The sequence below is a fragment of the Aricia agestis genome, chromosome 6 (genome assembly GCF_905147365.1).
Source record: "Aricia agestis chromosome 6, ilAriAges1.1, whole genome shotgun sequence".
In the NCBI taxonomy this organism is placed as follows: domain Eukaryota; kingdom Metazoa; phylum Arthropoda; class Insecta; order Lepidoptera; family Lycaenidae; genus Aricia; species Aricia agestis.
In genome coordinates, this window is record NC_056411.1 from 8,941,207 (window position 1) to 8,966,888 (window position 25,682).

The window sequence follows — 25,682 nt, forward strand, 5'->3', positions numbered from 1 at the left end:
TATCGAGTTATCGACCACAGATATCGAATATCGCCTGTACAGGTGAATTTGAGCAACCATGAAGATAAAATAAATAATATCGATATCTCCTGCATCGATTTATAGGTTTAATCGACATCCAAATCGTAAATTAAGGTGTGCCTGCATGCACCTAATGTTCTTTGTCTGAAGTAGAGTTTTCTTAATTACCAATCGTAATATTTTGTCATATTTATAATCTATTTTTTTAGTTTTTCGTTTCTCTCATCTCACTTTACTTGCTGGATTGCTTAGAAAGAAAATGCTTCATTTCCTTCATTTATAGAGTTTAGTCCTTATGTTTCCGTTTAAATTTGCATAGAATTTTTCTACATAATGTTCCCAGTTCCCACCTTATAGTGTTAGAATTTGTATTTGCATTCCAAAGATCACCTTTAGGCGTGTTTTAAATTATTAGGATCTAGATACAAGGCCTTTCCTCGCTACACGTTCACCTTCACTTGCAGGAATGTATGTTCGTTTGTTTGGGTTAACGGCCTTTATCATATTATCGGCTAAGTCAGGTTCTAATGGCCGTTAGAAGAAGCGTAGGCTAGTTTCGGATGCGTAATTCCTCTATTACGATAAAATTGTGATGTGCGTTTTCTTTGTCTTGAGTTTATGACAGTGAAAATGAACCAGAGGATCATGGAGACTGGACCACTGTTATGTGCAACTCCAGAGTCCCATTTGCAAGTGTGTTGCTAGGAGAGTACCTACGCTGTTATCCTGACGGTTTTTAGTGTCAAGACCTATTATTATTCGTAGGTCAAGGCCGAAGTTGCTAAAAGCAAGACAACGAGGTATCATAAATAAAGCTTCGCTAAGTGAAGTGGCACTTGCCAAGCCATTTTACTTCATACATATTATATTTCTTATGGTATGGTATAAATGGCCCACTAAAATGTATGAGTGATGATCCGTATGAACATTGATCGTGTGTAGCTACTGTCAGCGAACAGCGGCTACTGGCTGACGTGATCATGCGAAACACATTACGTATGTATTGACTCAGCTGTAACGACTTGCGTTACATACGTACAAATGTTGATTTATTTCAAAATACCTCGTATTGCCTGTTGGATACGATAACTTACAGGCTACAGCAATATTTTTTGCAATTTTTCAATATTTACAAGTAAATGACCATTTTTTTAATTTTCTATTTATTGACATGTATTAGTAAAAAATCGTGTGAAAAATCCACAAAAATATTTTGAAAAAGTTTTTCCCTCGCAAAGAGTTATTTCATAATTTTTGGCGATGGCAGCCACGCTGATGTAAATTTTTGCGTCAAATAACAACATATAGCACCACGGGCCGAGCATAGGCCAAGACGTGTAAATTGTATAAATTAAGCGGAAATTATTAACCTTATTGAGCAAGTACCCGGTGGCAAAACAATAGCATTGCATAACCAACGGGCAACAGCTCATCCTATAATGAGATCTCGAGATACGCCTTTCCCTGGTCTCTACGCCAAATGTCATTTTGTCGATTTGTATTCGATTGTAAAAGCAATAACAATTTCTTAACGCGTCTGTCTTTACGTAATACAATGGAACAGGTTGTTTGTGTCGATCGGCCTCTCCCCCAAATATATCGAATAAATTTCGATTCATGTTGTACACGATGAAAGTGAAGTCAAAAGGAAGGGTTTTTGGATAGTCTCTAAAGTCACAGTTAATTTTGCTCTAAATGCCTCTGAAATAATAAAGGCGAGTTCTAGTTTGCTAATAAACGTTTACATTAATTTCAAGACCGGACTGACGTCAGTACTCAGTATCTTAAAAACAACAACTTACGACCTCCACGCGACAGCTGAACAAATTGTAATAACGTTAAATATTGCAAGTTGTGACACCAATTATCTGCTTTTGTGTCATAGAACAATACCTAGTACAGCAGGTACCTATAGCACCTACTGGCCTGTGCTAAATGTACCTTTTATAAGATGAACACCGAGAACTGTACAAAGATACAACTTTTTTGATGCAACATTAATGAAGCTTCGTTCCATGTGCGATTCGGTCCGATTTCTATCAAACAAAAAATCGTATCCCCACAAAATGTCAAACCAATGCAATGTTAAACGCGTTTTGATTGGTCCAAACTCCAAAAGTTAGTCGTTTACGATACGGTTTCAGGCATAATATGAGAATAATTGAGAATATTTTGACGATTGATATAATTTTTCGAATTGGATCGTAAAAAAAACTTTATTTTACATACATTAAAATAAATAAGGGCTAGGCCATTCACTTGGTTAAAGGATGGGAAATCATTAAGAGCATCTCACCCAATAAGGGACAAGTTTAAGCTAAGAAATCAATTAATCTACATAAACAATAATAAGAGGTAGCTTTTTGCCGCAGCTCTGCCTGTGTACATACAAGTTCACACCGTGTTTTGAAGTGAGCTCTCCCTCCTTTAAATTATACTTTTTTGGGGCAAATTAGATAAGGTCCTAGTCCGCTAATATCATCAACTTTCACATGTTACGGTTTATATGATCTTACGTAAAGCTAGATACTCGGGTGAAACAGTGTGGAACCGATATGGATGGTGTCCGTAAAAACTTTATTGCCGTGATAAAGTGCGCTGTTGATAACTTCATACTTCATACTAATGCGTTTTGTAGAAAAAATATACTTAGAATAGTAGATGCTACGACGAAATTCGTTTATCGCGTGATTTGACACTTTCCAGGCTTTAAACTATCCTGTGTCCTTACTCCTTTCCCACCTCACGGCATCCGAAATATATTACCTGAAGTATCATACCAAATTCAGTTCAAATCGGTTCAGGAGTTTAGGCGTAAAGACGGAAATACATTAATCATATTAGCAATAGTATATAAATCATCGGCAAAGTTCAAGCATGTTCAAGTATGAATTAGGCACAGCATTTTACTCTACTACTTAGCAGGGTAAAATAGAATAGAGAATCTCATCGATTCTTTAATAAATAAGTTGCATATTTTGTAATAATTAACAATAGTTGCTATAAGGATGTAGGTATTGGTCATTTAAATAACGTTCATTTCTATTTCCTTCCTTCTCAAATAACAAAGGGTCAGCACTCGGTCAAATCGTCTATTCTCTTCCCATTAAAAGTCACGTCAACTGTTACAAGCTCATGTATATTCAGTATACGATTAATTGGCAATTATATTCATTATTCCACGCAATCGAGCATTCGTCCCCAATGCAGGCATGCAACATTTTGGTGTAGTTAGCACGACGCGCACGTATGGTAAGTTACTGCGCGTTGCGAGATTTTGGTGGACTTATTACGAAGAGTCTACACTTTACAGTAAGTAAGATGTTTGCACGATTATTTGATAACAACGTATTCGTAATTTAAAATCACGGGTCAAAAAGTCACGGGTTGTGATCTTCATTCATACAATTGTTCATAGGCTCATGGGGCCTCTCCTATGATGGACATTATACAAGAGATTAGTAACATTATTCATCTTAAAATGCCCATGATCGATATCGATTCTGCACATTGTAAACGATATAGTTAGGTACACGATCACGGATCATATAAAATTTTGTTGGCCTATGTTGGATCATGGGCAAACTAACTTTCCAACTATGAACTATTGCTATCATAATTCTAAAACTAATATTGAACGATCAACATGTAAACTGTAAAGTCATTAGGGTTTAAGTAAGAATGTTTTGATAGAGAATCCTAAAAAATTAAGACTGTTGATTGGAGCACAGATTTAAAAAATCCTATTGAATTGTCTGGAAGTGACGATATTTTTAACCAACCAACAGAGCCTATTGAACGTTCAAGACCGGAAATTGATTCGGAAATGAGATGACGCAATTTCATATGGGAAATAAATGACACGCCCTTGATTTCATTGTATCGGCTGTATTGACATGTGACAAACAGACATACTGTCTGTTGCTATATTATACAATATACTTAATATAGCTATCGATGTTTTGTATAGTCGGAGAAAAGGGTGTTAGTTTTTCCTGGTCAAGATTTTTTGTATGGTACAAAATTCATGTAAAAAAACGAAGTAATTTTTTTAAACGTCTAAATCGTAAACCGCAATTTACAACTCTTTTTGCTTTATCATTACAAAGGCACCATTGTGCTTAATTAAGCCTTTGTGCGTGAGTCTGACTCGCACTTGGCCTATTTTATTGTAATAGTTTATAGAAATTGAAAGTCCTTACTTCAATATAACGATGTAGGCACAAAAATATAGGTACATATATTGCAAGATTAATGTGAAAGTTATGATAATCATTAACGTGAAAACAAGAAATTAAGTAAGTAGGTAAGTGTATGTTCCAAAAATAACGAGCTTAATAATTAGCTCTACATCTTTCATCTTTGCCGTGAAAATTGTTTTCTAAAAAGTGAGTAGGTAAACACTGTGCGGTTGTTCGTTCTAATTATTAACCGACTTTAAAAAAGAGAAGTTTCTCAAATACAGGTTTTTCGGGTGAACACCGTTATCGTTAAAATTTAAAACCATCAAATGAGCCCGTCAAAATGAAAAACTTTTTCTATGAGAACAATGCTGGGAACTCAAAAAAATCTGTCGTCATACCCATACAAATTGCCGATCCGGGCATCCGTATTCGGTATGGGTATGAAGACGGCATTTTTATATACTTACCCAAAATATTCCTGCCTCAAAAACTGGGACCAAAGTAAAAAATAAAACATTTAAAGGCTCTGTATTCTGATAAAGGCAAAACGAAAAAAAGATAAACTTTTTTGGCTGCATAAAAAAAACAAAAGATGTTTTATTGGGCAGTGGTACTTTGCATATTTTTTCATTAAAGGTCAACGGAATTGCGATTCTTTAAATGGCTCTTATCGTTACATCAGTGTTATCAGCTAATTTTAAGTCATCAAATGCCATCATGAATTGGCAAAAGGAGGAGTGCCTATTTGTCTATGCAAAACATGCACTTAGCACATACAAAGTCGTGTCTATGTTGATCGAAGCCTTCAGTTAAAAATCAGACAAAAATCATCGCAGTAATTATCATTATCACCAACACAAGAACAGTCTATCGGTTAAAAACTTTATTTAAGAGAAAGTGATTATAATATCTTAGGGTGTGTATGTCTTTATGTAACATAATAATATAGAGTTAAGTGTTCACTGTGAAAGAAGCAGCGCTGAAAGAGCTGGGGGGTGAGCCAAAATCTTTTCGTTTTCGCTTCGTTATAGTATCGCCACAGTATAGCAATATGACATATCCCGTATCGCCGATGAAAATATATGGAATTGACATAAGCGTTCGTTAATATGACGTTGACGTTCGACTCGTCTTATGTCAATTCCATACATTTTGATCGGCGATTCTATAACGAAGCGAAAACGAAAAAGTTTCGGCTAAGTGGCCAGATCACTTTATTTTGTTACACACAGTAAAATGTCCAAAGTATAAAATTCTTAGCCTCGTCATTTTGATTATACCTTAGTAGGAAGCATCTGGAAATATTTTCTTTTGTCCCAGCTATTTCCTTTATGGCTAAACCTTTAAATACTAATTTTTACTCACGCCAATAAAATTAAACACATAATATAAATTCAAATACCCACGGAAATTACGCGTTATTTAACAGAACTGGAAATAAAAATACCCATTCTGCGTACAAATAGCATGGGTTTGATTTTTATACGTCTTGTCCTACGAATAATAAAAACTAAGGAAAAGTAACTCCGTAAAAAAACATGCTCTACAATACTTGTCAAAAAAGTGTACCTTAGGTACACATTTCAATACATTTGCAATATTTAGGTGACCTTGAGCGGTACTAGGCTGACGTTACATGACAGATCAAAAGGAACCAAATTTAAAACGGTAATAAGTAGTATGGAAGTTACGATTCCTTAGTTTTTATTATTCGTAGGTCTTGTCAGTACTCTGATTCTGCTGTCTTCATTCAGTATTAATATTGCTTCAATCCAGTCGAACATCGAACATGTTCTCACATACTTACTTAATATGTCAAATACTCGTAAAACGCCTGATTTTTCGAGTTTTCACCAATCACAACGCGTTTGATTTTGGCTTAACATTGACAGGTTTGAAGTTTATTATACCAAGACTGCGTCAAAAACTCGAAACCATAAAACCAAATGGACCCAGAGCCCGCGAGGGCCAGACCTTCCTTCATATCGCAAAGCTGAAAGTTTACCTGTTTGTGCCCTTTACAGAGGTAAGAACGACCAGCAACTATGGCTGGTTTTACAGTCACGCGTTTCGGCAGCGCCGTCGGAGCGCCGCGCGTTCGAAGATGTATGGGGGTAGTAGTAGCGTTTTAAAGTCGCGCGCTTGAGCAGCGCCGTTCGTCCATACGTTTGTTACAGCTTTGAACGCGCGCGCTCCAACGGCGCTGCGAAACGCATAACTATAAAACCAGCCTATGGAGTTTCTGTCGCGGTTACTTTAGGAGGTATCCAGTTCTGAAGGTCTACCTGACCTTCGAGAAGGAGTACAGCTTAATTTCATAGCTTATATTCTTCGTGGTAAGTGGAGTGGCTTGATGCTTCCCACCCTTAAACTTTCTTCAAGTATTAGACTTAGTAGGTGTCTAGCAGTGGGTAGCAACTGTCAAAAATGTTACGAAACGAAAGAAGGTCTGGCCTTCGCGGCTCTTACTCTAAAAGCTCTATTAATGATGAATTGAACAAGCAGAATTAGGGGACATGTTTAACACAAACGATCATAATATCACGGCGTTTATTAGCACGCTGACATAACGTAACATCTAAGTTTAACGATGATTTAATAGTACGAGTTAACATACGCTATCAATATAATATCGTTTTGTCATCGCGTTATATAAATCTCAAAAACACGCACTTTGACTACGCAACGTAGGGCAAAATCTGCATACTTACCTAACATAATAATTAATAATATATAGCAACAGACTACAGTAAATATCTAGTGATGTTATAGTAATATAAACTTGTCCTAAATTTTATCAATTAGCAGAGTTGCTTTAAATCGTAGCAATTATAATAACAGCCATCCTGCTAATAGAGCTCGGTAATCTTACTTCATCCGCCTTCTGTGATCTGACATTTTCATAGAAAAACATACTCATAGAGAATAAAGATATTTACATTGAGGTAAAAAAACGTGGCCATGAAATCGGGCTACATCCTACGAATAATAAAAACTAGCTACATCAAAATCGCCCCAAACATAACATTTTGGTTCCCGATCGATTTTGGCGTCAAGCGCGTAACTTTTTCTGGTATTTTTTTTCATTACCTTATAATATTATACTATACATAATTTCATTAATCACTAGTGTGATTCTGGACGCTACCGTCAAGAACTTGACGCTACATTACAATGAAAGTGAATTGTAATTCCGTAATGCCTTCTTCATGCAGTTCAGCCACGATATATACTACTATTATTGACGTCGACGTATATAACGACTTGCAGATTCTGTGAGGAGGAGGATGAAACACCTATTCACCTTCTCCTCGACTGCCCTGCTCTACTACAGAGCAGGAACAGGCACCTTGGTCGCCACGAATACTCGTCCACAGAGGAAATTCGTGGCACCAACCCCAACCATATCGTTCAATTTATGAGCAGTATAGGGTTGGGGATGATACTCTAGTGCGAAGGAGTCACAATAGATCCTCATGGGTCGCAGTTACGTCAGGGCTACAGCGACCTGTCTTCGTATATATATATTGACGTCTACCATATTATATTATGCACTCATATACACCTCTCCACTTTCGTAAGGTTTGTATCGGTCCATCATAACTCATAGACCGACATGGAGAGGCCCCTTTACACTTCATTTTATGGACAGTATCTCATGAAGCAATCACTGAACATAATATTACGACTCACTGTTTACTATCTACTTTTACTTTTAAACTATGGAAATCTGCAATTCAAGAACAAGTAGAAACTTTTTAAATACGATTTTAATTAGCCTTTATAAGGGACTACAAAGCCGCAAGATGGGATACCAAAGGTTCAGGAGCATTAAGATGGGATATACCTATAGGTTCAGGAGCAAAAATTAAGGATGAAAGATAAGTAATATTATTTTAAGTTCTGAACTTAACGTATTTCGCGTAGTCCCATTATTTAAAAAAACAATGTCGTGTTGCTGATATATGTTTTAGGTATTTAAAATGTTAGGTGTTACGTAAGTATATCCCATAATTACTGGCTATTCATCATATCAGCCTATAGTCGTCCACTGCTGGACATAGGCCTCATGGCTATTATCTCAAAGTTATAGGCAAATAATATTTATGTTATCAAAGAATGAACCGAAATCCAAATCTGCATATTACAAATCAGACAGAATCAATTTTTGTTACAAGATTATTTAATAATTTCAGACCATATAAGGTTTCATTTTAAAACATCAATAGTTGATTACAATATCCATTTCGTAGTGTATAATTTTGCAAAATCTTTATAAAATACATAATTGATATTGCACAGTAAAATTTTGTAATGTGAACATTTTGGCGATAACTCCTCACGTTTAGATAAAAATGTTTGTTAACTAAATTAACTTTTAGCTGTGTAGTCCCGCAAGAGTCAACTACTTAATCGGCTCAGTGAACAACATTCTTTGGCTATTGCATAGCTTTTACCGCGGGGTTTGCGCCCGGCAACCAAATCAGAAAAAATCCGTAAAGTAAGAAACCTAACTGGGGGTATTTCTCTTCCGATCAGCGTGGCATTGCCGTGCGTCATCTAACGTCATTTTAGTTCTTTTTTTTATGAAATAAGGGGGCAAACGAGCAAATGGGTCACCTGATGGAAAGCAACTTCCGTCGCCCATTGACACTCGCAGCATCAGAAGAGCCGCAGGTGCGTTGCCGGCCTTTATAAGAGGGAATAGGGTAATAGGGGAGGGTAGGGATGGGAAAGGAAGGGAACTCCCCTATTCCTGTCCTATAGTAGGGAAGGGAAAAGGGTAGGGGATTGGGCCTCCGGTAAACTCACTCACTCGGCGAAAGAAAGCGCAAGCGCGGTTTCACGCCGGTTTTCTATGAGAACGTGGTATTTCTCCGGTCGAGCCGGCCCATTCTTGCCGAAGCACGGCTCTCCCACGTATAAGTTCGGCAGATGTTTATGTGCATGCGACTATAGACGTATGCGAATTATAATTATTGCATAAATTGATAAAAAATGCTACGAGTATGCATACCGCAGCAGTCCCTGAGTGCCACACGTATTTTTTGCCGTTTACACACCCATGTTCGACCGTATCTTAAATTTGGGACGAGGAAAACTTTTAGCAATGGATGACATCGTTCTCGTTATTTGCCGTTTCTCAATCTATTTGCTTATTCGTCTGACGGACGTGCTCGACTCTTTGGCAACCGAGAATTCAGTTTTCCAGCCGTATCTGCATAACTAATTAAAAGTGTCGAAATCGTGTGCCGTATTGGTACATTACGGACCTCGGCTGACATGATTTGCGACGATCGGATCGAACTAAATTATATCCTTCGACCGATTAGGCAAAGCTACGTGAAGTATTTCGTGCGAAAATGTAGTAACATCCTAGTATAGAAGACTAATTTTAGGAACTGCCTAGTTCGGTTTAAGCGCCGGAAACCTTAGCTATTTCTACCTTCACTCGATTCGTGTCCTTGAAACATAAATCAGCTTCAAAGTTAATCGACTTTTATAAGTCTATTTTGGGAAAGCGTTTGTTTATGAGTATCGATAAGTTGGTAGCACTTTAGCCCGCGCCTGCCCTAACGTTCAGCGAAATTGCTTACCGCACGAACGGGGGCTATTCTCAGAGTCGTTCGATATTTTTTTTTAATAGAGTATTTCAAAATGAATAGTAATATTGTAAGGATATGACACAGAAAATTACTTATATAAAATGTTTCATGTTTAAATACTCTCTATAAATCGTGAATTCGTGAGTCGTCTCTTTAATAATTACTTACCCAGTAACCAGTTAGCAGTAGTAATAATTACAAGAAAACCAATTAATACTTACATCAAATTATAAAAATATTGTGATTTTTTTTCTGAACATAATTTTATCGAGAACAAATATTAGTTTAATGTTCCCTATATTTTTGTGTTATCTTTAGAATTTCTCAAGAAAATTAGACAATATTATGTTGAATTGGAGTCTTTACTACTTTGACAGGTAGGTTTGTAGACCGGACGACTGTAGTTTATCGAATGTTTTCAGAATAGAGCACATCATGGTAGACGCCTATAATGTAGAGCTATTGGGATTGAAAGTGTGGGGCCGGGGTTTATGTAATGTATGCAGTATGCACTATTACTCTAATAGCTAGACGTCGCAAATTCACACTATAATGGGCTGCACGGTGCACCATAGATAAGGCTGCACTGACGCCTAAAGGCAGTAAAACTTTTCTAAAAACTTTTTACTCGTCTGCTACCAGAAGGTTATTAGAACTCTACCTGAGCTTTTTAAGTCTTACAATAACAGTCTTTTGATTCTGTTGGGATCCCATTTAACAGCAAATTGGTATTTTCGTTATTATCTAACCAACGTTAAAATGCGTTTGGGGTGTTAGTGTCGCTGTTATTCTGATACGTAGGTAGTTATTTAGGTAACTAAACGTAGATCGTTAATCAAATAGAACTCATGATTTCTTGTAATGTATGTACCTACATTAGCGTTGGCAGATTTTTTTTTGTGCTAAGTCGGGACTTTGAAACTTTATGAGTGAAAAAGCGGGATTCTTCAGTCAAAAGCGGGAAAAAAGGCATAAACTCAAAAGTTTTATTATTATTTTATCTTTTTATTTGCGTTAAAATAACGTTTACGTGACAATAGATAGCTAAAGTAACCAAAGAAAATCCACCCGTCTATCTCCCACACTACTATCTTCATTACGCACGTTTCTGTCTCAGCACGCTGCACGTACGTTCGGGCTTTCCCCGAAAAGCGGGACTGAGCCCGTCCCGCGCGGGACATTTAATTTTGATGAAAAAATCGGGACGTCCCGCCAAAATCGGGACGTCTGGCAACGTTGACCACAATCTATATACATGTATAGGAAATTATACCTAAGTATATTAATATCCTACTGATTGAATAATTACTTAATAAACTAAATTCTACATGCATTAAGTTAACAAAAAAAATGAAAACGAAAACTTTGAATAACTAAACTCACACACGCCAATACTAACACTGCTTTCACTTTTAATTATTTGGTTTCAAATTCATAGAAATTTCACAAGTTTAATTAATTCTTATAATTTGCTTTCCTTTGCGCAATAATCTATATTAATATAATTAACAGGAATGGAGGTTTTTAGAATCAAAAAGGCTCCCCGCTCCAAAATTTCTTACCCATTTCAAGAACTTCACAAATGTTAATCACGGAGAAGGGAAAGGATTCTTTTTACCGCGGTTTTCGTTGTAAGTGCCGTAAACAAATTTTGTTCTATAGAATATCCTCCAGCCTGCCTAGCATACGCCAACGAGATATCTCACTCTCGAGATAATTAAAAACGAATCCTCCCATAATGTCAAAATCTCGACATATTCGACAAAACTCTATAAAAATGTGTTATTTCGATGATAGATCTACGCGAGAAAAAATGTTTGTCATGCTAGGGTCAATAGAGATGAAGGTACAAACCATCAACCATCGAGAAAACATGTAGGCAGGCTGATCTCAATTCGTTTTAGTAGTAGTTGAGCTAGTGAATAATTTTGTCCCGAATCTGTATCTCCACGCTTATATGCAATATTTATGGAAGCAGAGTCCCTAGCAAAAGCTATATAAGTAAGCTATTTAGTGTTTACTAATTTGTCAATAAACAGGTATCGCCCTTGATAAATATTTAGTATCGGGTAATCAGTGGGCGATGCACATAAAACATAATTAAGGTCAACTAATAACCTTTTAAGACTATGTAATTTTATTGGAGTATTTTTGAATATATAATTATATAGTGACACAAACCTTCTAATGTCCAGTAATGTCGGAAATACAGCCTCTCGAACTCTACTATCAGATTTAAAATTTCAAGAACATAATATTTTTAGACCGTATAACCATTACTATTATTGTGTTGAATTTACAGAATATTAAGTTACAGTTGAAAAGTACTAACTAAGTAAGTACATACACTTGGGAAAAAAACCTTTTTGGGATTTGCCGTACTCAGTAGCTCATTAGCATTGTTTTTGCCGAGACAATCTTGCGGGGTATGGGGGGTACTGTCCGCAAGTATGTGCACTATATGGGTGGGTGGGACCTGCTGTGCCCGAAAGCCCTAAACCCCTAATCCCCCCCTAGCCGCTACCTACTAAAAACTTAAGAGGATACCACAGCGGCTAGAGAAATGAAAAAAAAGTACGTGTAATATCTATAGCTGTCTCCCTTACCTCAAGCCTATACCGCAGAACGCGATAGAGACAACTGCAGAAAATCCAGAAAATCAACGATTCGTTGTCCCCTGATTCCATCTCCAAAACTTAACCGATTTAAGTACTTTTTTCATTAAAGATTAAAAAAAGGCTTGAGCTGTGTTCCTATGTTTTGCTTTTTTGTATAATCTATCCAAATCTGTTTTCTGGACGTTTGAACACAGTGGAAAATCTGGCCATTTTTTTGGGTTTTTGAACGTTCATATCTTATTTAATAATTAAATTATGAAAAAAAAGAAAACATAGGGACATTGTATTAGTGGCCGTAGATATTCAGGAAAAAAATTATAACTCTACTAGCATTATCCAGGGAGGAAACAGGGGACAACGTTTGTATGGAAAAAATGGCGGTGTGGAATCCTCTTAAAGCGCAGCTTAGCCTGACAATATAATTATAAGTTATTGCACTTTTGAACAGTAGAGTTAAAATCTATCATTGATAGCACTGGCTCAGTGAAATTTAACTCCCACTAGATAATTATTTTGAAATGTAACAGCAATTAAATAGTTTAAAATTTAACTTTCTACCGAGATTGTAGCCTTTAAAGTTGTAAGTTTATACTGACACCTTAATAACTTTTCCTTCATTATTCTACTTGTCTTGTTGATAAATTTAAATATTAAACGTTTTAATATGATATGTATCGCTTATCGTATCATCTTGTTAATGGTAATTTTATGTTATTACGAACAGAATGGATATAGTCAGAAAGAAATTTATTGTTACAATAAAAAGAAAATAGTTTCGAGCTACACCTTGTAACAAATAGTTTAGTATTATAAATAGATATACGTACTCAAGGTCGGTAAGAGTAAAATAAAGATCTCTAATCTTTATACTTGTTGCTAAATCTCTTTCATTACCTACCTCTATAGGTAATCAATTTCATTTCGATTTAAACAGCACTCAGGTCTCGGATTGAATGGACCATTTCTTTCTCCGAGATTATTACATCAAATTTAAATTTTAGCATTAAGTATTATAATTATTATTATACTGCGCATTGTTTACATTTGATGATTTGAAACAAAATACTTAAATTAGAACAGAGTAAAGTTTATCTTACCCCATGAAACATAACATTATTCTATGACAAACAATACTTAAGTACTTAAAAAAAAAATAATATTCTTCTCTTTAAGTTATTAAATGACGTACGTGTTGTGTTTCGGTTGACCGTCACAGGTAGACGCTCTCGCAGCCGGTTCCGTGAGGTCACTTTCACGACTCGTCTTCGAAGATCTCTATGAGTTATGATATAAATTAGATAATTTACATGTTATGGCTCCCAAAAAGTCTAGTTGACACGCGTAACATCGGGAATTTGCAGATCATAACATTAGAAGATATTTCTTAGTTATATTAGGCTTTGGCGCAGATTTAAGTTTTATTGATTCTTCTCTTTCATATTATAGGTCATGAAGAAAGAGAGAAACATGTTTACCCAGGATACACTTTAACCGAGATCCGTGGCCGTATTCAACAGATCTATCTTGTTTAACAGAAAACTCTTGTACCTATGATAGGTACAAGTATCTACCTATGAGAGAGAGCCTCATAGGTGCTAGTAGATAGGTAGCCTATCTACTAGCACCTATGAGGCTCTCCGCACGCGCTACCGTGAGCACCAGAAGATAGGTATTGTAATATAAGCATCAGATAAATTATTATTTTGACTTTTGCTACTAAGGTCTAAGTATTGGGTGTGAAGTGCTTTCTCTATTAGCGACTTACATTGGAAGATAGAGCTTAAATAAACCCAATAATTTTTTATCTATGTTACATAATATAAAACAACAAATATTTAGAGAGACCTTCATAATATCAACATTGATATCAACCAAATAATTTTGTATGTTACTTAAAACAACAAAAATTTAGGAGTATCAGGTACTAAGCATACATATTACTTTAGCGTTGTGTAAACATCGTACAGTCATTATTTTTATCTTTATCGGTTACTACTTACTACCGTAATATTATCTTATGATTTATTTTGTTCACCATGAAGATCACAAAAGGTATAATGTACCGAACCTGTGTTAAAAATATGACATCATGTACCATACTTAGCTCCATCGTGTTCATTTAATGAACAATGGTGTTAACGAGCGCTAAGTACCAAATCAATAAATGATTATCAACAAACGTAATTAATCGTTTGCTCTTTTCGAAACACTGATGATCAAATTGATCAATTGAACATTATCATTTAATGATGATTAATAACATCCTATTTTATTCTACATTTTTTAATTGGAGACAATTTTCCAGCCTCCACTTTATAGAGCCCACACTATAAAAAAGGGCAACATTTTAATATTCCTAACGCTGAAGCAGATAGTTCGCCGTGTGCCTCCGATATGCCTCAGTGGCACTCCCCTGGAGCTGGTCAACAGGTTTAAGTACCTGGGTCATATTGTCACGAGTGACCTCAGAGACGATGAGGACATTGAAAGGGAACGCAGGGCGCTGGCGGTGAGGGGTATTACGATAGCTCGCAGGTTCTCTCGCTGTTAAACGACTCTGTTCAAAGCGCTCTGTCAGTGGTTTTATTTGGGTGGCCTGTGGCTGACATATTTGCGCCGAACCTACAGCGTCCTGCGCGTCCAATACAACAATATCTTCAGACAGCTGCTTGGACTGCCATGGCGCTGCAGTGCGTCAAAAATGTTTGCCGAGTCTCGCGTTGACGGCTTTCACGCAGTGATGCGCAAAAAAGTAGCATCACTATTGCAGACTTCATAGCAGTGCAAACAGCATTCTGGAGGTCATTGCCTCAAAATTAGACTGTCCCATAACCCATTCAAAAACACTGAATAGAGATAGGCTTGATGTCGTAAAATTATACTGATTACTACTAACATACTTATCTAAGCTAATTGTTACTGTCACTAACAAATCTATTGACAAAATTTGTCTGAAATAAAGCTTTATTTATTTAATTTATTTATAGTCGGGTAGCGTAAAGTTACAATGTGACTATGGAAATTGTAAATATGATCCTTATTTTCTCCATGGTCTTAATTTCTAGGCAGGAAAACACTAATCGTCACTGAAACTACAGTATCGTTTTGAGCGTACACTACATACTTAATTAGATTTTCAAAATTTCCAAACACGTCTTATGAGAGTATCTAAAATATATTAGATGCTTGTACCTCTATTAAACCGCTTCTGCGTAAGGTGAAGGCTAACCAGTCGAGACATAAAAATTATGTTTTCATACATATTAGATATTGAATACTTATAAATGTCGTTGAAAATACTAGTTCTGATAGTTTAAATGGTTTGTAAATAAACATTTTATTCAACAATAGTATCACGCGTTAATCATGGACAGTTTCTAGAAAACTTTAAGTGGGTGTGGGACATAATATATTATAATGGACAAGGTGATGGATCATTCATTTAAAACCTAGATCCTATTGTAGTTATCCTGAATAGAGATTAAGCATTATGCAATTAAAGTACTTAATACGTAAAATATGTTAAGTACATACTTACCTATCGTTTTTTCACAATTTGTACCTAGGTAGGTACAATGGTTTTGAACTTCACAGAAATAAATCAAGAATCTTGATTTATTTCTGTGGTTTTGCTCTTCGATATTTTTTAACTTTAATAGATCTAATTAAACTATAGAAATTTAGTGGATGCTCGTAGTGCCTACCTATATCATATGTATATAAAAGTCGGCCAAGTGCGAGTAGGACTCGCGCACGAAGGGTGGTCCGTACCGTTATTCAACGAAAGTTGGCATAAAATTGTGTTTTTGTATGGAAATACTTCTTTTATTTTGTTTTTTTATTAATTACTAAAGAACAAATATGATTAAGAATTTTGTATTTCAAGTGCCTACCTGCTACCATTATTGATTACGAGCAAAAAAGGCCAAAAAAAAAATACGTTTGTTGTATGGGAGCCCCCTAAAATATTTATTTTATTTTGTTTTTAGTACGTATTTGTTGTTAAACCGGCAATTGAAATACACAATCTGTGTATTTCCATTGTCAAAATTTCAGAAGTCTAGCTATAGTGGTTCTTGAGTTACGGCCTGGAGACAGACGGACAGACATCGAAGTCTCAGTAATAGGGTCCCGTTTTTACCCTTTGGGCAAGGAACCCTAATAATACTTTAGACACAACCATGTCAAAAGCACATACAAAACTTTTTATTAATTCGGTGGGAAACGTACTTAGCTGCTTGCGCACCAAGGCCAAAACTCAAAGGTAAATAATATGATTAATCTTTTTTATCGTATTATAACAAGGGATGAAAATATACTTTGACCCTAAAAAGATGGTCAGTGGAACCCATAACCAGGCTGGCATACTAATCTAATATAATCAGTGTCTCTAGCTCGTAGTTCGTACATGATCGACGTTACTGCGATCTATAAGGAGAGAAATACTCCCGGTTTCCCTACAAACAGGTTAGGTACACAGCAAGTAGGCGACGGATGCGAGCTAAAACTAGTAACTTGTCACATTTCAACTATCTAGGTTAGTACTGATCAGCTTTTTACCGGAAAACCTAGTGCCCGGCATGTGTACTAGTCACACTCATATCGATTTGGTTTTTGAATAATAGGTTTAAATATTAATTTTTCGTCAAAGTTGACAGAACAGCTTTTCGCCACGTTATCATAACTTAACCATCCATATCCTTCCTAATATTACAAATGCGAACGTGTGACTGTCTGTCTGTCTCTGTACCTCTTCACGCCCAAACCGCTGAACCGATTTTGCTGAAAGGTTCCATACCTAAGGTCCCGGCAAAGTACATAGGTCCATACTTTTTATCTCGGAAAAATTTACGATTACACGAATTTTGGCGCAACATGATAGACAAATGGCGCACGTATTATTTATTGTACAAAAATATTCAATATACAGTATAGATTATATATTTTACAAAATATAAGTATTAATAACATATTTCTTCAATACTTTTACGAAAATATTTTAAAAAGCGATTGTCGAAGCCAGCACAGCTTTCGCACAGTATTCTATTACCGTACTTATTTAGTTTTCTTTAAAATATGTTTGCACCTTTTGAAAATAGTATTGTACCTACCTTTAGGTAAGTTTTTAATGCCGCATATAAAAACAAAACAAAATCAATACCTAGTTACGAGTGAATTATCTTGCCTTCTTTGAATTGAAAAAAAGATCAAAATAATAGAAAAAAAAAGATATACTTAGCTACAACTGACCATTCATTTGAAGGTTGTATGGATAAAAACTATAATATTATTACTTATCTAAAATCAAAAAGAAAGTAAGTATTTACCTATTACCTACGATAAAAAAACCTTAACTAGGGTGTAGAGTAGCCAACTATCCACTTCGTTGAGACTTTTATATTTTAGGGAAAAAATTAGGGTTTAAAATATAAACGTACCTTGTTTACAGGGTAAAAGATCCAATCACGCGCCTTTTATATGCACACACGAACCACACAAAAGTCACAATTGTAAACAACGTCAAATCAAAACAATGTCCGTATCAAAATTCGGCGTCGCAAAGTTCATAGGAGACCACGTACATTCCTATCAGAGGCAAGTTATCAACTAAATACAAGTATGAAGAAACCTGCGAGGCGCGAACGGCGAGAGGTTGACTTCAGTTAACACACCGTCGCGGTAATACCAACTCTATTTCTAAAGCGATAAAGTCTAAAATGATAGCACTTTAGCCATTGCAGCTACGTATTTAATTGACGGGAATGTCATAGTAGGTAGCCGGTTTTCTGAACTAAAACTACAGGTGTGTCAATAGAAACTATACCTATTAAGTATAAAAACTTTTTTATATTTACTTGTACTCGTATTAATAATAATAAATATGTAGTATAGAATATAGATGTATTGGGGACAGTTAATTAAATGACAAGTTGAGAACCCCTCATTTTTAAGAAGCGCTACATATTTTAGCTATTGCTAAGGTACCAAATATTTAGTTATCTGTGCTATGAATCTATGATGCATAGTCTAGTGCTGCAGGCACTATTACGAGAATCGAACTTTGCAGTTAAAATCAAAGATGTTTGTGTAAGTATAGACATTGGTCAAATGATTGAAGAAATTAAGGATCACCAAAGATTGATTCCAGATAACATTTTTTAAACTACAACTGGTTTCATTACCTGCTTTAAGAATATAACATTTTATGTATATTTTGGGCTTGTCATTATAAATAAGTATGCATAATTTGTTATACCGAGAGATTTGTTTATTATGGTTCCAATTTTACATTACAACAAAAAATATAAAAAATAACTATGTATTTGAGAATTCTACCATAAAAAGTTTTTCACTACATCAGGAAGTCCTGATGGAAGTCCCAAACTTATTTTTACAAGTTTGTTTTTCAAAGTAATACAGTCAAAGCCCTGTTCATCATAATTTAATGATTTTCACAGTTTTTCCTGAGGGATAAATATGACACTTGAAAATTTATTATACAAGATGTAACTGCTGCACTTAAGAGACGAATATTAATTACGTAACACTTCAACGAGAACGATAGATTTCCAAGAATCCACGATCAAAGGATTAACTGTGATTAAATGAAGATCTTGACATAAGCCTCATAAAGTCATACAATAATACATCTATAGGCGGATCCAGGGGGGGGGGGGGGGGGGGGTCATGAGGGTCATGACCCCCATTGTTATCGCGGTCGCATGCGATCGCTTAGGGCTTGAGAGGTTAATTCAAAATTTTGACATATTCTTCCACTCTGAGTGCGGCAGTTAGAGGATGAACTCTAAATTTATTAATTAATTAATTATTCGATTTTTTATAATGAATTATAAAACTAAATTATGACATACAAAAACTACCAAAAAAGAACTCTTTAAGTCCTTTTTCATATATAGCTTCTTCTATAACTGTGGTTTAGCATCAGACTCTAATATTAGTGCTGGGTTTTGCATATCAAGTTGACTTTGAGCGATATCACTTAGAGCACTTTGGATTTTTTCCAGCAGAATTTCACCCTGACGCACCACCTGAAAAGAATTTTTATTTTGTAATTTTTTGGTCCTTGAGAGTGAATTTGTATGTTTTGTGATAAATGTGTGGGTATAAATATGTATTGTCTATATATATATATATATATATATATATATATATATATATATATATATATATATATATATATATATATATATATATATATATATTTTTATTTATTCTATTCAAAATTTCACAAAAAACATTTAAATGCAACTAACCTCTTCCAACTGTTCAGCTGCTTCTTTATTTTCAGCCTCAAGTCTTCTTAAGCTCTGCACTTGTAATTCTGTGGAGCTGTCTTCGCTTGGAAGAGATTCAATAAGTGTATCAATATCCTTGGCACACCGAGATATCAGTGTTGCAAACAGTACAGCATAATCCTCTTGATTTTGCTGTTGTTGCGGCGTTTGAGAACCACTGCGATCGAGCCCAGGAAATTTACTTGGCGTTGAAAACTGCTGGAGAATACCAATGCTGTTGCAGAAATGCTCGGCTTGCTGGAATGATTTAAAAAATTGTTAAAATTGTAGATCGTAAGTCACTATATTATAGAGTATATTGTATTACACTCTTGCCTGGTTTATAGTATCTTGTAATTGTGTAAGACGGTCTGCCATTTCGCTCTAAATTCTGGTTTCTTCGATATTTTTGTAACTGTGATTAATGAACTGTATTGTATAGCTTATAATATTTTGAATACGGTGATACTTAAAGGGGCAATGAAATATTTTGTTCTTTAGACATCAATTTACTTTATTACATTATTTGCAAACACATAAAACAAGTAATTATTATAAATAAAAAATAAAAAATTACAAAACACTTATGTGATTTGCAAGAGTCAACTGTCATCTGTCACTAGTCAAGACTCTAGAGCTGTAGCAAACTACTGAATAACGGGTACGCCATCTAGTACCGAGTAACGAAACGTTACTCATGAATGCGTTTCGTTACTCGCATGTTTCGTAGTTGGCATCTACGAATAATAAAAACTAAGGAAGAGTAACTCAATCAAAAAAAGTGCACCAAAAGGCTACAAAATGTGACCCGAATACATGCATATTTATGCATGTGTTCGGTACACATTTTTCGTGTATATAGTGTCATTCAAGTCAACTCGAGTGACATTCAACAAGGTTGACATGACAATTATTGCCAAACTCATTTTACAATTTGTTTACATATTTTTGTTATTAAAATGCCTAAATGCCCTGTGAAATGGTGTAGAAGTCATAGATACGACTTTTAATACAGGAATACCTTTCATCTGTAAGTGAATTGTTTAAAATTATCGATTAATAATAATTATTATTTTTGTCGACTCCAAAAAAGATGGTTTATTTAAGTTGGATGCTAGAGTATTTGCGTAAAATTAAGCTGGTCTCTTTTACGCAAAAACCCTAGCATCCAACAATGCTATCCATTGGTTTGTCTTATTAAATTTAGATGTTATTCTAAAAGCGCAATAATCAAAAAATATATAATTACAAAGTTTTTACAAAGTCGCAATGGACAGTGTTATGCAAGATGTAACAATTTAATAATTAACGAAATTTTAGGATCTGGCTGACATTATACTAAATGCGTTATAAGATGATATGGGTATTCTCATATTCCTTGCTATGGATTTTTTTAACAACAAAACAATAAAACATAATGTAATAAATTACGTTTAATCGACAAAACCAGATATTCTTATCTGGTTTTGTTGATCCTTTAATATTGTAATGAACAAAAATAAAAAACTGCTAACTGTTATTAAAATAATATATTAATAATTGTGAGTTATAAGTACAAAATTTACGTAAAATTTTTATTTCAATTCTGTAATAATTTAGTACATAGATTTTTGTAATCTAAAAACGTCTTCTCTAGGTGCTTGGATAGTTTTAGACTCGCCCGAGGTTTGTCGAAGGTTTGTTCATAATTATTATTACATGTATATTATTATTATCGATGTCTTAAGGATCAGAGGAAAATTTTTGATTTTAAAATAATAATTATGTGCTCGTTTCTTCGTGATATTAGATGTGCTTGGTGTATACTGCATAATACTATCCGCTTTTAACAATTATTTTCAACGGCTTTGTTTCATAACTATGACAATGACAATAACCGCGCAGGCTGTCGTCCGGCCTTGTGTTGGACAGCCGGTGGTCTTTTAAAGAGCACTTTCGATGTTTGTCGGAGAAAGTCTCGAAGACTGCCGGAGGACTTGCGAGGCTGCTCCCTAACTTGGGAGGACCCAGCCTAAAATGTCGAAACTTGTACATGGGCATAGTGCGTTCAATGTGCATGTACGGAGCACCAATATGGGCCGAACACCTAGCGTCAAAATGCAGACAGATCTTGGTCAGACTGCAACACACACTGGCCATCAGAGCGGTACGAGGATACCGCACGATCTCGAAAGACGCAGCATGCGTCCTCGCAGGTAGCGTCCCTTGGGACATCGAAGCCAAATCGTTGGCCGATATCTACTGGCGTTGCCAGGCTGAGCGTGAGGCAGGCTATATTCCGCTGCCAGATCACATACGACGGTGGAGAAATCAAGCGAAATACCACGCGTTTGAGCAGTGGCTTGCGCGTCTGAACGAGTCCACAGTTAGTGTCGACCTATTAGCTGCTATGCGTCCCGTACTGAGGGAGTGGGCTGACAGAGAAGGCGGTGCTCTCACTTACCGCCTCACACAGGTACTGACTGGACACGGGTGTTTCGGTCGGTACCTGTGCGACATTGCCAGGCGTGAGCAGACAACAGCCTGCCACCATTGTGACGACGAACGGGACACGGCACAGCACACCTTGCTGGCCTGTCCCGCATGGACCGAACAAAGAGCGGCTCTGCAAGCCACCGTTGGAGATGATATCTCGCTGCCAGTGATCGTACGTGCGATGCTGAGCAGTGAAAATTCCTGGAGAGCCGTCGCGACATTTGCCGAGGAGCTGATGTCAGCGAAAGAGGAGTCAGAGCGTAGGCGCGAGGCGGAGTCACTCGACCCTCGGAGGAGGCCAAGGCGTAGGCAAAGGGTCAGACATGGCCCTGACGTCCCAACTTAGCTGGGGAGCTCGAGGTGACGGCGTGGGGACGCCGTCGCCCAACATCACCGAGACCCCGAGTTGTCCGCGATGCGCTAAGTGTTCCGCGCATCGCGTTGTAGTGACAGTGTAGGCCTAACAGCCATGCACTGAAGCCTTTAGAGGCATCCGCTGGCAGGGTCGCGGTTGTGTATTCCGCGTATCCCGTGGCTCTGCCTTAAGCGGAAGAGTAGGAATACCGTTGGGGTTTTAGTGGGTATGCCCGGGCGCGGCCCTCCGCCCCCAGGGAGTCCCACATACCCCGGTAGCCCTCCCCAGACTGCCGGGGATGCGTAAACGCATTTCCCCAACGAAAAAAAAAAAAAAAAAAAAAGCTGTCGTCCGGCACGCAATATTATGATATGTTACCTGGGATACGACCTTGGCGAAAATCTGATTTGTCATATTTTAGTGTTCGAAAAGGAGCCAAATTTAAAGCGTTTGAAGTATGAGATTTACGTTTCTTTAGTTTTTATTATTCGTAGGTTGCCAAATAATTTTTTTTTTTATATAATAATATGTTTTTTTACTAAAATGTCGCGACGAGCCGCATACCAGCGCCGCATAAGGGTGAATTACGCTTACAGTATTCTAGGTTTAATTTAATTTTTTAGAAAAAAGATTTTATAGTCCGGATTCGCAAGAACAATTTTTTTTATTATTATCAAGCAAATTTTTCGTGAGTAGCTTTATTTTAATAAGACGAACAACAATTTTCTTTGCGAAAATTCTCAAAAGTGGTAGCTAACAGAGATAGAAAGGATTAAAAATTTCATTTTGATGGTCCTAAAATAATAAATATGGATTGTTCTTTTTGGAGAACAATGTTACTCTTAAATTAAATAACTATTAACCTATCAAATATACAAAAAATCGGCCAACGCGGACACGCTCACGAAGGGTTCCGTACTGTGATAGAGTGAAAGTAGGGTTTTTTGTATAGGAGCCCCCTTAATTATTTATTTTGTTTTAATTTTATTATTGAATATTAAAGTATATATAACATAACTCAGATTTTTTTTTAAATTTCAAGTGTCTACATAGTGCCATTATGGATTACGATCAAAAAGGCCAAAAAAAAATCACGTTTGTTGTATGGGAGCCCCACTTAAATATTAACTTTATTTTTTTAGTATTTGGTGTTATATCGGCACCAGAAACAATCTGTGAAAATTCTAGAAGTCTAGCTTTAGCGGTTGTTGAGATATACAGCCTGGAGACAGACAGACAAACGGACAGACATCGAAGTCTCAGTAATAGGATCCCGTTTTTAACCCTTTGGGCACAGAATATATATTAGTAGTACCAACAGAATTCCCACTCATGAAAACCGTTTTAAAAAAACAACAACTCATGCTACGATACTATAAAGTTCAAATTCCGACCGCACAGTGCTAGGTTCCTACAATTATATTTGCCTACAATGTGCGCTCTCTTTCTATCGCGTAAGAGGTACCCTTTCTGACGATATCAAGATTGTCACCTTTTAGAAAATAAAATAATCTTCTTTTAATTACTATAGCTACTAATAGCAAACTTTTTTGTTTGTAACAAATTGGTTAATTTGCTATGTTTGTGTATTTAATAAACAAAACTTGGAACGAGTAACGATACGATAGTAACGAGTACTCAGTTAAAGAAACGAATACATAACGGGTACGCTTTTTTTCGTTACTTTTACAGCCATAACTGTCACCTATATTTGACACATTTTTTTTTCTTATTATGGCACTTATGGCTATTGGCTATGGCCAGTATCGAGTATATTAAGGCTTTTTAGGGTTCCGTAGTCAACAAGGAACCCTTATATTTTCGGTCTGTCTGTCTGTCCACGGTTTTGCTCAGAGACTATAGAACCCACAAAGCTGTAATTTGGCATGAATGTACATATATTAATGATGCCGAATGCCGGCAAAATGGTACTTACATAAAATCTTATTTTATTTTTATTCATGTACAGTTCGACAAGGCTTAAAGCGCTTATAGGATAAGTGGAATAAGGGCTTTATTTGAACGTGGGTGACATTGACGGGAGCGCTGCTGGCAAAGGAGAACTGTCAAACACATGTCAAAAATGACATTTTTCTATGATAGAAGCGTTTAGTTCCTTTTCTCGCCACGTTCAAATAAAGCCATGTCGAACTGTATATGTATACATATCAAGCGGGGATAAAAAAATTTTTTCGCGTCCACCCCATCGTGTGGGGTGTGACACCCCACACGATGGCCGCACACTTTTGCGGATCGAGTCTGCGGCGCACATATAGTCGGCATGGCGCGGGCAGACTCGATCACACAAAAAGTGTGCCGTCTGCGATCTCCCTTAATGTACATTGATTGACAATACAAAAAAAAAACTAGCGGTACCTACCTACTACGGAACCCCTTAATCTATATTGCTTTTCTCTTTGTATATTGCGAATGGCCCGACACGCACTTGGTCGGTTTTCTTGATTGATTGATTTGTCCACATGTATGGAAGATTTTAATTGAAGTACCACGCGTACTACAAAAAACAAATACTGAAAACAAAATAAAATTAATATTTAAGGGGGGCTCCCATACAACAAACGTGATTTTTAGCCTGTTTTACTGTGTTAATATTATTACTTTCTATTTAAAAAAATCGGCCAAGTGCGAGTCGGACTCGCGCACCAAGGGTTCCGTACCGATACAGATATCGGTACGGAACCCTTGGTGCGCGAGTCCGACTCGCACTTGGCCGATTTTTTTAAATAGAAAGTAATAATATTCTCAAATATTCTGATCTCAATAAATAATAAAAAATACTTTTATTTTAATTTAAGTATATAATTTAAACTAGGTACTTACTACTAGTTGATGCCCGTAACTACGTTGCGCCTGACAGACAGTAATAATATTAGTAAGTACAGATAGTATGGAACTATTTCCATATAAGTACATATTATTATACCTATTTACATATATTTCCATTAAAATCACATCAATCAAATTATAGCTCAAAGACCGAAAAGTGAAAACGCTCAGTTAAAATACAACACGAATACCACAAAAACTGTATTTTTTTTAATTATTCATTTATGTTAAGTATGCATAAGATAAATCAATACAACAAAATGATACTTTGAAAAATGTAA

The 25,682-nt window shown here is 36.2% G+C and overlaps 3 protein-coding genes across 3 annotated transcripts in view; 1 reads left to right on the forward strand and 2 right to left on the reverse strand.

Moving 5' to 3' along the window:
- LOC121728150 overlaps positions 1-18,057 on the reverse strand; it is a 62,666-nt gene extending 44,609 nt beyond the window's left edge. Inside the window, exon 1 of the mRNA XM_042116268.1 lies at positions 17,868-18,057. The gene's annotated coding sequence lies outside the window, so the exon portion shown is untranslated. The remainder of the gene's footprint in view (positions 1-17,867) is intronic.
- Positions 18,058-19,270: 1,213 nt separating this feature from the next.
- LOC121727799 (mediator of RNA polymerase II transcription subunit 21) lies at positions 19,271-25,670 on the reverse strand. Its single transcript, XM_042115794.1, has 4 exons — positions 25,659-25,670; positions 20,061-20,192; positions 19,704-19,982; positions 19,271-19,478 (listed from the first exon to the last, which is right to left on the reverse strand). The coding sequence occupies exons 2-4, from the start codon at positions 20,100-20,102 to the stop codon at positions 19,353-19,355; spliced, it is 447 nt and encodes a 148-aa protein (XP_041971728.1). The 5' UTR covers positions 20,103-20,192; positions 25,659-25,670; the 3' UTR covers positions 19,271-19,352.
- On the forward strand, positions 22,114-22,545 carry LOC121728143. The gene has a single exon (XM_042116259.1). The coding sequence runs from the start codon at positions 22,114-22,116 to the stop codon at positions 22,543-22,545; it is 432 nt and encodes a 143-aa protein (XP_041972193.1).
- Positions 25,671-25,682: the final 12 nt, after the last annotated feature.

What these genes read in the sequence shown, in the direction of transcription:
- LOC121727799 (XM_042115794.1), bottom strand. Translation starts at nt 20,102, where the DNA reads ATGGCAGACCGTCTTACACAATTACAAGATACTATAAACCAG. An exon ending in TACAAGATACTATAAACCAG is followed by an intron (nt 19,983 to 20,060) that starts GCAAGAGTGTAA and finishes AAATCATTCCAG; the next exon opens with CAAGCCGAGCATTTCTGCAA. An exon ending in CAGCTGAACAGTTGGAAGAG is followed by an intron (nt 19,479 to 19,703) that starts GTTAGTTGCATT and finishes AATTCTTTTCAG; the next exon opens with GTGGTGCGTCAGGGTGAAAT.
- LOC121728143 (XM_042116259.1), top strand. Translation starts at nt 22,114, where the DNA reads ATGCGTCCCGTACTGAGGGAGTGGGCTGACAGAGAAGGCGGTGCTCTC.